We start from the raw sequence: 14,850 nt of genomic DNA, 5'->3' as shown, positions 1-14,850 counted from the left end.
CCTCCTTGTTGTATAGTACTAACTTGGTTGGACCTCCTTGTTGTATAGTACTAACTTGGTTGGACCTCCTTGTTGTATCGTACTAACTTGGTTGGACCTCCTTGTTGTATAGAACTAACTTGGTTGGACCTCCTTGTTGTATCGTACTAACTTGGTTGGACCTCCTTGTTGTATCGTACTAACTTGGTTGGACCTCCTTGTTGTATCGTACTAACTTGGTTGGACCTCCTTGTTGTATAGTACTAACTTGGACCTCCTTGTTGTATAGTACTAACTTGGTTGGACCTCCTTGTTGTATCGTACTAACTTGGTTGGACCTCCCTGTTGTATAGAACTAACTTGGTTGGACCTCCTTGTTGTATAGAACTAACTTGGTTGGACCTCCTTGTTGTATAGTACTAACTTGGACCTCCTTGTTGTATAGTACTAACTTGGACCTCCTTGTTGTATAGTACTAACTTGGTTGGACCTCCTTGTTGTATAGTACTAACTTGGACCTCCTTGTTGTATAGTACTAACTTGGTTGGACCTCCTTGTTGTATAGTACTAACTTGGTTGGACCTCCTTGTTGTATTGTACTAACTTGGTTGGACCTCCTTGTTGTATAGTACTAACTTGGTTGGACCTCCTTGTTGTATAGTACTAACTTGGACCTCCTTGTTGTATAGTACTAACTTGGTTGGACCTCCTTGTTGTATAGTACTAACTTGGTTGGACCTCCTTGTTGTATAGTACTAACTTGGACCTCCTTGTTGTATAGTACTAACTTGGTTGGACCTCCTTGTTGTATAGTACTAACTTGGACCTCCTTGTTGTATAGTACTAACTTGGTTGGACCTCCTTGTTGTATAGTACTAACTTGGTTGGACCTCCTTGTTGTATAGTACTAACTTGGTTGGACCTCCTTGTTGTATAGTACTAACTTGGTTGGACCTCCTTGTTGTATCGTACTAACTTGGTTGGACCTCCTTGTTGTATAGAACTAACTTGGTTGGACCTCCTTGTTGTATCGTACTAACTTGGTTGGACCTCCTTGTTGTATCGTACTAACTTGGTTGGACCTCCTTGTTGTATCGTACTAACTTGGTTGGACCTCCTTGTTGTATAGTACTAACTTGGACCTCCTTGTTGTATAGTACTAACTTGGTTGGACCTCCTTGTTGTATAGTACTAACTTGGTTGGACCTCCCTGTTGTATAGTACTAACTTGGTTGGACCTCCTTGTTGTATAGTACTAACTTGGACCTCCTTGTTGTATAGTACTAACTTGGTTGGACCTCCTTGTTGTATAGTACTAACTTGGTTGGACCTCCTTGTTGTATAGTACTAACTTGGTTGGACCTCCTTGTTGTATAGTACTAACTTGGTTGGACCTCCTTGTTGTATCGTACTAACTTGGTTGGACCTCCTTGTTGTATAGTACTAACTTGGTTGGACCTCCCTGTTGTATAGTACTAACTTGGTTGGACCTCCTTGTTGTATCGTACTAACTTGGTTGGACCTCCTTGTTGTATAGTACTAACTTGGACCTCCTTGTTGTATAGTACTAACTTGGTTGGACCTCCCTGTTGTATAGTACTAACTTGGTTGGACCTCCTTGTTGTATAGTACTAACTTGGTTGGACCTCCTTGTTGTATAGTACTAACTTGGTTGGACCTCCTTGTTGTATAGTACTAACTTGGACCTCCTTGTTGTATAGTACTAACTTGGTTGGACCTCCCTGTTGTATAGTACTAACTTGGTTGGACCTCCTTGTTGTATAGTACTAACTTGGTTGGACCTCCCTGTTGTATAGTACTAACTTGGTTGGACCTCCTTGTTGTATCGTACTAACTTGGTTGGACCTCCTTGTTGTATAGTACTAACTTGGTTGGACCTCCTTGTTGTATAGTACTAACTTGGACCTCCTTGTTGTATAGTACTAACTTGGTTGGACCTCCTTGTTGTATAGTACTAACTTGGTTGGACCTCCTTGTTGTATAGTACTAACTTGGTTGGACCTCCTTGTTGTATAGTACTAACTTGGTTGGACCTCCTTGTTGTATAGTACTAACTTGGTTGGACCTCCTTGTTGTATAGTACTAACTTGGTTGGACCTCCTTGTTGTATAGTACTAACTTGGACGGACCTCCTTGTTGTATAGTACTAACTTGGTTGGACCTCCTTGTTGTATAGTACTAACTTGGACCTCCTTGTTGTATAGTACTAACTTGGACCTCCTTGTTGTATAGTACTAACTTGGTTGGACCTCCTTGTTGTATCGTACTAACTTGGTTGGACCTCCTTGTTGTATAGTACTAACTTGGTTGGACCTCCTTGTTGTATAGTACTAACTTGGACCTCCTTGTTGTATAGTACTAACTTGGTTGGACCTCCTTGTTGTATAGTACTAACTTGGTTGGACCTCCTTGTTGTATAGTACTAACTTGGTTGGACCTCCTTGTTGTATAGTACTAACTTGGTTGGACCTCCTTGTTGTATAGTACTAACTTGGTTGGACCTCCTTGTTGTATAGTACTAACTTGGTTGGACCTCCTTGTTGTATAGTACTAACTTGGTTGGACCTCCTTGTTGTATAGTACTAACTTGGTTGGACCTCCTTGTTGTATAGTACTAACTTGGACCTCCTTGTTGTATAGTACTAACTTGGACCTCCTTGTTGTATAGTACTAACTTGGTTGGACCTCCTTGTTGTATCGTACTAACTTGGTTGGACCTCCTTGTTGTATAGTACTAACTTGGTTGGACCTCCTTGTTGTATAGAACTAACTTGGACCTCCTTGTTGTATAGAACTAACTATGACCTCCTTGTTGTATCGTACTAACTTGGTTGGACCTCCTTGTTGTATAGTACTAACTTGGTTGGACCTCCTTGTTGTATCGTACTAACTTGGTTGGACCTCCTTGTTGTATAGTACTAACTTGGTTGGACCTCCTTGTTGTATAGAACTAACTTGGACCTCCTTGTTGTATCGTACTAACTATGACCTCCTTGTTGTATCGTACTAACTTGGTTGGACCTCCTTGTTGTATAGTACTAACTTGGTTGGACCTCCTTGTTGTATAGTACTAACTTGGTTGGACCTCCCTGTTGTATAGAACTAACTTGGTTGGACCTCCCTGTTGTATAGTACTAACTTGGACCTCCTTGTTGTATCGTACTAACTTGGTTGGACCTCCTTGTTGTATAGTACTAACTTGGTTGGACCTCCTTGTTGTATAGTACTAACTTGGTTGGACCTCCTTGTTGTATAGAACTAACTTGGTTGGACCTCCCTGTTGTATAGAACTAACTTGGACCTCCTTGTTGTATCGTACTAACTTGGTTGGACCTCCTTGTTGTATAGTACTAACTTGGTTGGACCTCCTTGTTGTATAGTACTAACTTGGTTGGACCTCCCTGTTGTATAGAACTAACTTGGTTGGACCTCCCTGTTGTATAGTACTAACTTGGACCTCCTTGTTGTATCGTACTAACTTGGTTGGACCTCCTTGTTGTATAGTACTAACTTGGTTGGACCTCCTTGTTGTATAGTACTAACTTGGTTGGACCTCCTTGTTGTATAGTACTAACTTGGTTGGACCTCCTTGTTGTATAGTACTAACTTGGTTGGACCTCCCTGTTGTATAGAACTAACTTGGACCTCCTTGTTGTATAGTACTAACTTGGACCTCCTTGTTGTATAGTACTAACTTGGACCTCCCTGTTGTATAGTACTAACTTGGACCTCCCTGTTGTATAGTACTAACTTGGACCTCCCTGTTGTATAGAACTAACTTGGACCTCCCTGTTGTATAGAACTAACTTGGTTGGACCTCCCTGTTGTATAGAACTAACTTGGACCTCCCTGTTGTATAGTACTAACTTGGACCTCCCTGTTGTATAGTACTAACTTGGTTGGACCTCCCTGTTGTATAGTACTAACTTGGACCTCCCTGTTGTATAGTACTAACTTGGACCTCCCTGTTGTATAGAACTAACTTGGACCTCGTTATGAATCAATAGAGCAACTTGTCTTGTTATTTTTTTTTTGTCAAACACTCGTTACTGAACATTAACGTTTCTCCTCTCCACATAGTTATACCCTTTTCACACTATAATACCGACCAAAAACGTACTGTACCGGCTCAAATATTTTATATTAAAATGTATAGTTTATTTGGGTAGGGACCGATACAAACGTATTGTCTTCTCCTACACGGTTCCAGCATCTATGGTTAATGCCTAACCAGGCCAGCTCAGTACAGCTCGGTTTGCTCTGCTCAGTGGTGTGAAAAAGGGTCTTGGAAACAAATGTGTCAAGCAGATTGTCCTACTGTGTAGACTACACAACTCAGAAGGATACGTTTTGTGACATGAAACGGTGTTAACGCAACTCTTCATAGTGACATTAACTTGTAGGTTTCTGACTCTATACTTGACATAAAGCGTCATTCCAAGGAATATAAAGGAAACCGTACATTCCCAGCTTTGAACGGTAAACGGTCATGCCTCCTGAACGGTCATGCCTCCTGAACGGTAAACGGTCATGCCTCCTGAACGGTAAACGGTCATGCCTCCTCAACGCTAAGCTATTATTCTGTTATTAATCGTATTATCAATTCATTTCAATGTATGTGTTGTTTGCTAATGTGTTTATTTATTCAATTGTTTATTTTTGCACTTATGTTACTTTGCCTCTGATTCCCTGTGAAGTGAATATCCATTCCAATGCTGAACAAAATTAATTATCACTGCAAGTGTTAATAAAAACGTATTTTGAGATATGTATATGTTGTGGACCATATAATCTTATCTGTGCAATAAAGAGATGTTATACAAGTGTTCAGTCAGTCAATCAGGACAGATTCAATACAAAATATTTAAATGTTATTGAATAATTTTAATAAGTACATTGTAACATGTTTCAACATAGAATTATATTGTTTATAACTATTAAAATCATGCAATTGTGAATCAATACTACTATATCTATCATTCCTCATTACATACGTTTAAAGTACATGTTAAATGAAGTACATAACATTTGGCTTTGTGAACTCGCGTTGATTACACTACATAAAGAGTGGTGCCTAGTTTTTCATGATCCCTTAGTGAAAGCCCTTTTCTCTTCTGGTTGTGACACCCTGTGACTTTTCACCTTGCTCTCTTTTCTGGCGTCTTAGCAACATCCACTAGCCGTGCAGGGAACAAGTAAACAAACTGATTCATATGACCTCCGATGACTTTCCACCATTAGACAACAGCTAAAACGGGTTACCACAGGGAGTGCAACATTTTCCACCAGTCAAAGTAAATAGATAGGACCGGGATGAAAACAAGTTATACAACTCTTGGTTTGGCACACAGATAAAAGTGCAAATATAAAGTGCATCTATCTAAAAATATGAATACAATTAATTATAAAAGGACTAATCGATTTTCTAAAAGTCGTCATTGTGGAATCTTTTGATTCTGTTCCAAGTTTCTTTCAGGAATCCATTCCAAAGTTTTCATGGCCCACTTTGTGTCTTTTAGGCTGTTGGGAAACACGGAGTGAGAGAGAGCAGCGGAAATCATTTATCTTTCAAGGCATCTTTATTCAGAGGAAATACAGTGAACACTGTCTCACACAGATAGGCAGCACACAGACTGCTTCATACAGCCATGCTAAATCTGTGGTCACACTAAAACAGACCCTCTATTGTAGGATGTGATCATGTGAATGATTTTAACTGATGGGTCTTCACCATAATACCATAGATACCAACAGATCTGGGCCCAGGCTATAGATACCAACAGATCTGGGCCCAGGCTATAGATACCAACAGATCTGAGACCAGACTATAGATACCAACAGATCTGGGACCAGGCTATATATACCAACAGATCTGGGACCAGGCTATATATATACCAACAGATCTGGGACCAGGCTATATATACCAACAGATCTGGGACCAGGCTATATACACAGCACACATTTCTCACAGAAACAGGCCATTACATTACCTGTCAATCGTTGCATTTTATTGAATATTGATTGATTGCTACATTACCTGTTCATCGCAGCAGCAGCAGCAGCGGATCAGAACCAGGAGAACAAGCAGCAGAACCATGCCTGAATGGATCAAGATGTGTATTTATTAGGGATCCCAATTAGCTCTTCCTGGGGTCCAAACATATTAAAGCACTTACATTACATATAAAACAGTACATCATATGACATTATTACACCACTACCTATCTACAATACAAAACGTTTAATACCACCATACAACAATATCACAATGTGTGCGTATGCATGTGTCTATACCCTTGTGTGTCTCTTCACAGTCCCCGTTGTTCCTTAAGGTGTAAGATGGACAGTCATGTGTGTGTATGTGTGTGTGTGTGTGTGTTCCTACCGATGAAGATGAAGAAGATGGCAAAGGAGGCGATGTCCCAGTCAGACTGGAACAGCTGTTTAGACTGCAGTCTGGACACCACGTCTGCAAACTGATCCTTAAACTCTCCCTGTAGGTTCCTCTGGTCCATGGCTATAGCGGAGTTAGAGTTAGTCTCTTCTCAGTAAGGGTTAACACACTGGAGAAGAAGGACAACAACATTATATGGTTTATTATGATTATAAAATACAAGGTTTGTCTGGTCCAGAACTGTAGCAGTTAGGGTTAATACAGGACACACTGGAGGAAGAAAACATATGTGGTAATTCTATATAGGCAATGACAATGCACCTGATTGGCTGACTGTCGGTTTATAAAGTAGGCCTAAATATACAAACCAATGTTATTTCATTGTAAGGGAGATCATGATGCATTTTGAATGTACCTCGTAAATTGAATGGATCAGAGTTCAGTGTACCTGCTCTGACCTGGACACAGTACTTGTCTCCTGATCACTTTTACATAGACTACTATGATTAGACATAGATCAACTAGCCAAAAAAAGACTATATTTTACATCTAAAAGGACTACATTTGCTGTTAATTTCTTTAACACAAGACCAACATCATTATCGTTATGTTTGACTGACAATCGCAGCTTGATTAATTGCAGCCTCAGACTTTCCCCTTTTAAAGAATATTCCAAGATTACCTATATATCTGACTTCACTTGAACATAAACAGTTACAATAAACTCATATTTTCGGTAGTAATCAAACAAGTTTCTATATGTTTTCCCGAAGTTCATTGTACCTGTAACTCGAACAAGCTCCTGGTGTTTTTTCTCTTCTTCCGGGTACCTGCCCGACTGACGCACCTGTCGCAGTGTGAGTCAATGTACACTGATTGGCATGGGGCAAAGGAAGGTCGTTTAAATTCTGCTTAATTTCCTCCAAGTAGATCTTAAGGTGTATTGTGATCATGGACTTACCGAATGTGAGCGATATCGCCAATCATTTCCACCATTGCTCTTGGCCATGTCTTTTCAAAGGAAACTTTTATTATGTGACTGGAGGAAATCAAGTCAGAACATTGAATATGTGTGACGCATGTATATAAAAAACGGGGATTTGTCATAGGTACAGTTGTGTTTTCATTGCATAGATACACTATAAATGTTATATTTTTTCTATAGTAAACCAGCTGAATTACGTAATATTTTGTCAGGTTGTTGATTGAGCTGCAGTCATATGATGTATTGTAGTAACATATTAGATCCGCATGAGGCGCTGTTACTTTCCTGGCTCCTCATTTTCAGCTTTTCATCTGATCCATTGTTTACGTGGAAGTGAGTTTCGCTCCGTCTTCCGGGTTGTAGTTTCTTCAGGTTGGCACGTCGCTCTCTGTGAAGCTCAGCTGCGATGGCCGTGGTTCCTGCTCAATCTCTCCGGGTTTCGGATATCCGAGACCCGACGGTTCTGTTCGAGCGGTACAACACGGAGGAGATACGCGGCATCGAGCGGAAAGTCCGTGGAGAGATCGAGCACAAGAAGGAGGAACTTCGTCAGATGGTGGGCGAGCGGTACCGCGATCTGATCGATGCCGCCGACACCATCGGAGAGATGAGGCAGTGTTCGGAGAGCGTAGTTACGTCCATCCAGGACATGCACCACTACTGCCACAAGCTGAAACAGGGGAAAAGCGTTCCCCAAAGCAACAGCAAAGAAGAGGTATGTGGCTCCATTGTGAAACTAGCGAGCTAACGTTACTTGGCGGTGGTGATGGCTCACTAGTTCTGTTGATTTACATAGCAAACTGTTCTGTACCATTCCCTCACTGTGTATCCCTGTGTTTCTCTCTGTCTGTGCCTGCATTTGTTTATAATCTCTGTCTCTGTCTCTGTCTCTCTCTCTGTCTCTGTCTCTCTGTCTCTGTCTCTGTCTCTCTCTCTCTCTCTCTCTCTGTCTCTCTGTCTCTGTCTCTGTCTCTCTCTCTGTCTCTGTCTCTCTGTCTCTCTCTGTCTCTGTCTCTCTGTGTCTCTGTCTCTGTCTCTCTCTCTGTCTCTGTCTCTGTCTCTCTGTCTCTCTGTGTCTCTGTCTCTGTCTCTCTCTCTGTCTCTGTCTCTCTGTCTCTCTCTCTGTCTCTCTGTCTCTGTCTCTCTCTCTGTCTCTGTCTCTGTCTCTCTCTCTGTCTCTGTCTCTCTGTCTCTCTCTCTGTCTCTCTCTCTCTCTGTCTCTGTCTCTCTCTCTGTCTCTGTCTCTCTGTCTCTCTGTCTCTGTCTCTCTGTCTCTCTGTCTCTGTCTCTCTGTCTCTCTCTGTCTCTCTCTGTCTCTCTCTCTCTCTCTCTGTCTCTGTCTCTGTCTCTGTCTCTCTCTCTCTCTCTCTCTCTCTCTGTCTCTGTCTCTGTCTCTCTCTCTCTCTCTCTCTGTCTCTGTCTCTGTCTCTGTCTCTCTGTCTCTGTCTCTGTCTCTCTCTGTCTCTGTCTCTGTCTCTCCAGGTCCAGAGGCAGTCCCAGGATAAGTTCTACACCATGGCCTCTCAGATCAAGCTGCTGCTGGAGATCCCAGAGAGGATCTGGAGTTCCATGGAGGCCTCTCAGTACCTGCAGGCAAAGACACGTATTACTAAGACAGTGGACTGTTAGCATTTCCCATAGGAAGACATGTCATACTTTACCGTCATGCTAATACTAGCTGGTCAATGATCAATGATGTATGTAAACCCACATCATTGGGCATGGCTAATGCTAACAAGCTAACTCTTGGTTTAACGGACACTCCTGACCAGCCAACCAATATTTAATTTCAGAATTGGTTAAGGTCAGGGTTTGGGTAGTCAGGCTGGCAATGGGATGCTGGTGAGAAAAGTCCTTATAACCTCTCTGCTTTACCACCCTTTTTGCTGCAGGCCACCCAGCTCTACCTGCTCTGCTGCCACCTGCACAGACAGCTCCACCTGGAGGCTGGAGGACCACAGTACAGCCCCGTCCTCGCTCGCTTCCCAATCCTGGTCAGGCAGGTGGCTGCTGCTGGACACTTCAGGTGAATGTCATCATGATGTCATTTTGGATGAGGAAGCCGATTACCAAATCTGGATTTTCTGTGAAATTGAAGAGCCTACCGAGCAGGGCTAGGAGCACCACATTCAATTTAGGAGCACCACATTCAATTTAGGAGCACCACATTCAATTTGGGAGCACCACATTCAATTTGGGAGCACCACATTCAATTTAGGAGCACCAGAAAATAAGATGTTTTAAATTGATTGAGATTCAGCCTATAAGAATTCTAGCTACTTATGAAGCACATGTTGTACCCTAGAAACTAATATGTGACACTGTAAAGACAGTTTATTATAAAAGCTAAAATGTTGATACGAATACCTGTCATTGAAATTACAAAGTCATTTTTGGAATATTACGTTTCTACATTGTGTAAAAGCACTATTTTCCTATTGAGATGCATTACATTGAAAATTGTACACTGTCTCTTTAAAAACGTCAGGTTTGTGATGATGACAAGCAAGAGATCTATTCATTCATTCATTCATTTGATCAGTTATCTCCTAAAAAAGCTATCCCTTTCTTTCAGTGCCCCAAATGTTTGGTAAAGTCCTGTGTAGCTCAGTTGGTAGAGCATGGCGTTTGCAACCCCAGGGTTGAAATGTATGCACTCACTAACTGTAAGTCGCTCTGGATAAGAGCGTCTGCTAAATGACTAAAATGTAAATGTAAAGTTACCAGGTTGTTAGCTAGCTAGCCAATGAGGTAACATGACTGAACAAAGTGTAAACAAACGGTTAATGACGAGCGAGTAGTTTTAGAACAACCCACTACATGGTTTACGAATGTAAAATGAGGTCCCGGTGATTCACATTTACATTTACATCATTTAGCAGACGCTCTTATCCAGAGCGACTTACAAATTGGTGCATTCACCTTAGGATAGCCAGTGGGACAACCACTTAATTTTTTTATGGGGGGGTGGGGAAGAGAAAAACGTTGCGCCGGTAATATGGATCAGATCTTTTGACCTGGTTCTGCTAGAAGGAAGATGTGTTTGCTGAAGTAACGGTGCAACCATGACCCTAATGAATCAGCACTTTCACCTTTCTTCTCGAGGGCACTCTGAAACAACTGGACAGCAAAGCCTTTTTTAGTACAACAATTATTATCTGGGAGATTGTTTTCCTAGTTGCACAGTGCTCCCAAAATCCTGCTGAGCTGAAACAAAACAATAATATGCATCTCTCTCTTCCACCCCCCCTCCCCCCAGGTCCACCATTTTGCTGGACAGTAAGTCAATTCTGCGTGGTCGGGCGGTGTCGGACCAGGCCATCGCTGAAGCCCTAGTGTCCACCATGCTCCTGGAGGACAGCTCTCCACGTCAGGCTCTGGCTGCCTTCCTCCTGGCTAGGAAGGCCTCTATCCAACAGCTACTCAACCAGCCACAACATGGTACTAATATATACCAGTGTACCACAATACAACACAATACACTACACAACATCCTACATAATACAACACATCATCTTACACAATACACAACACTACATCCTACATAATACAACACAACATCCTACACAATACACAACACTACATCCTACACAATACAACACAACATCCTACACAATACACAACACTACATCCTACATAATACAACACGACATCCTACACAATACACAACACAACATCATACACGATACACAACACAATATCCCACACAATACAACACAATACACACCACAACATTCTACACCATACACTACATCCTACACAATACACAACACTACATCCTACACCATACACAACACGGCATCCTACACAATAAAACACAATACACAACACAACATCCTATACAATACACAACACTACATCATACACAATACAACACAATATACAACTCAACAGCCTACACAATACACAACACTACATCCTACACAACACAATACACAACATCCTACACAATACACAACACTATATCCTGCACAACATCCTACACAATACACAACACATCCTACACAATACACAACCCTACATCCTACACAATACACAACCCTACATCCTACACAATACACAACACTACATCCTACACAACACAATACACAACATCCTACACAATACACAACACTATATCCTACACAACATCCTACACAATACACAACACATCCTACACAATACACAACCCTACATCCTACACAATACACAACACTACATCCTACATAATACAACACTACATCCTACACAATACACAACACATCCTACACAATACACAACCCTACATCCTACACAATACACAACACTACATCCTACATAATACAACACTACATCCTACACAATACACAACACTATACAATACACAACACAACATCCTACACAGTACAACACAACATCCTACACAATACAACACAATACACAACACTACATCCTACACAATACAACACAACACAATACACTACACAACATCCCAGCTAGTCAACAGGCAGACCACAACATGGTGTTATACCAAAAATAATACAAACTATTACGGCCGTGACACTTCTACTCAAAGTCAACATGCAATTTTATCACACTTTCATGATTGCATGTTGGGATGTTTTTGTTAAACCACTTCATCTCTGTTCAGTGGACTGGTGTGGTGTTTCAGGTTTACAGCCATGACTGTCTGTGTTCCAGGTGCTGGTATTAAGGCCCAGGTGTGTAGCCTGGTGGAGCTCCTTGTGACCACTCTGTACCAGGCCTACGCTGTCTTCTACGTACCCCCAGAAGGGAGTCCCCGGCTGGGGAACGGAGGGCTGAGCTCCGGCCTCCTCTTCACCACTCTGGAGAACGTCACCTCCAACACGCCTGCAGGTACATTACCTATGATGCCCTGCAAGAAATGGTTGAAGAAGAAAAAGTACTTTCATCCCATTTTAGTCCCAAACTGCTCTTGAGCCCCAAAGGGTACCAAAACATTTCTGCAGCAATGAAGGTCCCCAAGAACACAGTGGCCTCCATCATTCTTAAATGGAAGAAGTTTGGAACCACCAAGACTCTTCCTAGAGCTGGCCGCCCGGCCAAACTGAGCAATCGGGGGAGAAGGGCCTTGATCAGGGAGGTGACCAAGAACCTGATGGTCACTCTGACAGAGCTCCAAAGTTCCTCTGTGAAGATGGGAGAACCTTCCAGAAGGACAACCATCTCTGCAGCACTCCACCAATCAGGCCAGAAGGAAGCCACTCCTCAGTAAAAGGCACATGACAGCCCACTTGGAGTTTGCCAAAAGGCACCTAAAGACTCTCAGACCATGAGAAGCAAGATTCTTTGGTCTGATGAAACCAAGATTGAACTCTTTGGCCTGAATGCCAAGCGTCACGTCTGGAAGAAACCTGGCACCATCCCTACGGTGAAGCATGGTGGTGGCAGCATCATGCTGTGGGGATGTTTTTTAGCAGCAAGGACTGCGAGACTAGTCAGGATCGAGGGAAAGATGAACGGAGCAAAGTACAGAGAGATCTTTGATGAAAACCTGCTCCAGTCTGGGGCAAAGGTTGACCTTCCAACAGGACAACGACCCTAAGCACACAGCCAAGACAATGCAGGAGTGGCTTCGGGACAAGTCTCTGAATGTCCTTGAGTGGCCCAGCCAGAGCCCGGACTTGAACCCGATTGAACATCTCTGGAGAGCTGAAAATAGCTGTGCAGCGACGCTCTCCATCCAACCTGAGAGGATCTGCAGAGAAGAATGGGAGAAACTCCCCAAATACAGGTGTGCCAAGCTTGTAGCTTCATACCCAAGAAGACTCGAGGCTGTAATCGCTGCCAAAGGTGCTTCAACAAAGTACTGAGTAAAGGGTCTGAGTACTTATGTAAATGTGATATTTTTTATTTTCATACATTTGCAAACATTTCTAAAAACCTGTTTTTGCTTTGTCATTGTGGGGTATTGTGCGTAGATTGATTAGGGGAAACAAACTATTTAATCAATTTTAGAATAAGGCTGTAACCTAAAATGTGGAAAAATTCAAGGGGTCTGAATACTTTCTGAATGCACTGTATATCCGACAATATACCACAGGTATATTGTAAAGACACAAAATTATATTTGTTGGTAACCAGTTTATAATAGCAATAAGGCACCTTGGGGTTTGTGGTATAATGTCAATATACCACCCCCCCACCCCCGGCTTTATTGCGTAAGTATAGAACTTTTGACATCTTGTGTGAACCTGTCCTTCTGGTCTCACTTGTGTCCCCTGTTGTCCAGGTAAAGGGAGGCGTGTCCTTCAGGAGGAGGTGAGTACAGGTAGCTGGTTCAAGTACCTCCCCTCCTCCATCACTGAGTTCCAGCCCGCCCTCAGAACCCTGGCTCAGCCAATCCAGAGAGAGCAGCTCAGAGACACCCTACAACAGTGGATCAACATGTAAGACATCATCCAATCAATGCCCTTTACTTTGCATATAGAAAAAGCTGCCATATTTCAGCCAATCACTGCCCTTCATTTCAACAGCTGATATTTAATAGCTATCATAATCCGCTGTAGAACAAGAATGAGATTGGTAAGGAGAGTCGGTGATCTGTGACCAGAAATATCCAGGTTCTTCAGGAACTATATCTGCTCTGGGAACTAAATGGACCAAAATGGAACGGAGTCAATGGAACTGATTAGAACAGCTGACTCCTATGTGTTCTATCTGGCCTTTTTTCTAGGCTCTATCTCAATTCATCTGGCCTCGATTCCTCACATCCTATTGGAGAAAAAGGTCCAAGGTCCCTCCCTCGGACCTTCTCCTCCAATGCATTTATAGAAGGAGGCGAGTAACTGAGCAAAGTTTGAATTAAGAACGAGCCGGACGGTAAATCACAAACCTCCGCCCCTACCAACTCGCTCGGAGGGCCCTCCGTTGTCACGTGTTGCTGACGAAACTCCGAGGGTGACTTCCAGACAGTGGTGAGGTGATTTTAATAAACCCTTCAACTTGGAGACACACTCCTGACTTGAATGATGCAATTCATGTTCCACTTTTTAAATAATAAAACGAGCATGAATTCTAATGAACAAACCCCCTGTTGTTTTACAAGATATAAACCTCAGTAACAGGCAACCCTTTAAACTCGTATATGGGTTGAAAATGGCAGATTTGGACACTGATAAGCGCCTACATTGGAACACAGTGGCTGTACAGTAACATGCTATACATGACGTCAGAGCTCAGCGGCTGTACAGTAACATGCTATACATGACATCAGAGCTCAGCGGCTGTACAGTAACATGCTATACATGACGTCAGAGCTCAGCGGCTGTACAGTAACATGCTATACATGACGTCAGAGCTCAGCGGCTGTACAGTAACATGCTATACATGACGTCAGAGCTCAGCGGCTGTACAGTAACATGCTATACATGACGTCAGAGCTCAGCGGCTGTACAGTAACATGCTATACATGACGTCAGAGATCAGTGGCTGTACAGTAACATGCTATACATGACGTCAGAGCTCAGCG

General features: G+C 42.5%; 2 protein-coding genes across 2 annotated transcripts in view; one reads left to right on the top strand and one right to left on the bottom strand.

Moving 5' to 3' along the window:
• Positions 1–2,983: 2,983 nt before the first annotated feature.
• On the bottom strand, positions 2,984–7,431 carry LOC311116882 (uncharacterized protein). The gene is made up of 4 exons (XM_084191909.1): positions 7,178–7,431; positions 6,386–6,563; positions 6,038–6,099; positions 2,984–5,520 (listed from the first exon to the last, which is right to left on the bottom strand). Exons 2-4 carry the CDS (start codon positions 6,513–6,515, stop codon positions 5,473–5,475), a joined length of 240 nt encoding a protein of 79 aa, XP_084048035.1. The 5' UTR covers positions 6,516–6,563; positions 7,178–7,431; the 3' UTR covers positions 2,984–5,472.
• A 298-nt stretch (positions 7,432–7,729) lies between these two features.
• The window catches only part of LOC311116886 (conserved oligomeric Golgi complex subunit 1-like), a 24,976-nt gene continuing 17,855 nt past the window's right edge, over positions 7,730–14,850 (top strand). Inside the window, exons 1-6 of the mRNA XM_084191914.1 lie at positions 7,730–8,094; positions 8,862–8,972; positions 9,272–9,405; positions 10,639–10,820; positions 12,039–12,215; positions 13,612–13,768. Coding sequence (XP_084048040.1) covers positions 7,786–8,094; positions 8,862–8,972; positions 9,272–9,405; positions 10,639–10,820; positions 12,039–12,215; positions 13,612–13,768 — 1,070 coding nt within the window. The 5' untranslated portion in view covers positions 7,730–7,785. The remainder of the gene's footprint in view (positions 8,095–8,861; positions 8,973–9,271; positions 9,406–10,638; positions 10,821–12,038; positions 12,216–13,611; positions 13,769–14,850) is intronic.

Source organism: Coregonus lavaretus (assembly GCF_964263955.1).
Source record: "Coregonus lavaretus genome assembly, contig: HAP1_SCAFFOLD_1645, whole genome shotgun sequence".
Taxonomy (NCBI): domain Eukaryota; kingdom Metazoa; phylum Chordata; class Actinopteri; order Salmoniformes; family Salmonidae; genus Coregonus; species Coregonus lavaretus.
This window is presented reverse-complemented; position numbering and strand designations above follow the sequence as displayed.

What these genes read in the sequence shown, in the direction of transcription:
- LOC311116882 (XM_084191909.1), bottom strand. Translation starts at nt 6,515, where the DNA reads ATGGACCAGAGGAACCTACAGGGAGAGTTTAAGGATCAGTTTGCAGAC. An exon ending in CATCTTCTTCATCTTCATCG is followed by an intron (nt 6,100 to 6,385) that starts GTAGGAACACAC and finishes TGATCCATTCAG; the next exon opens with GCATGGTTCTGCTGCTTGTT. An exon ending in GCTGCTGCTGCGATGAACAG is followed by an intron (nt 5,521 to 6,037) that starts GTAATGTAGCAA and finishes GTTTCCCAACAG; the next exon opens with CCTAAAAGACACAAAGTGGG.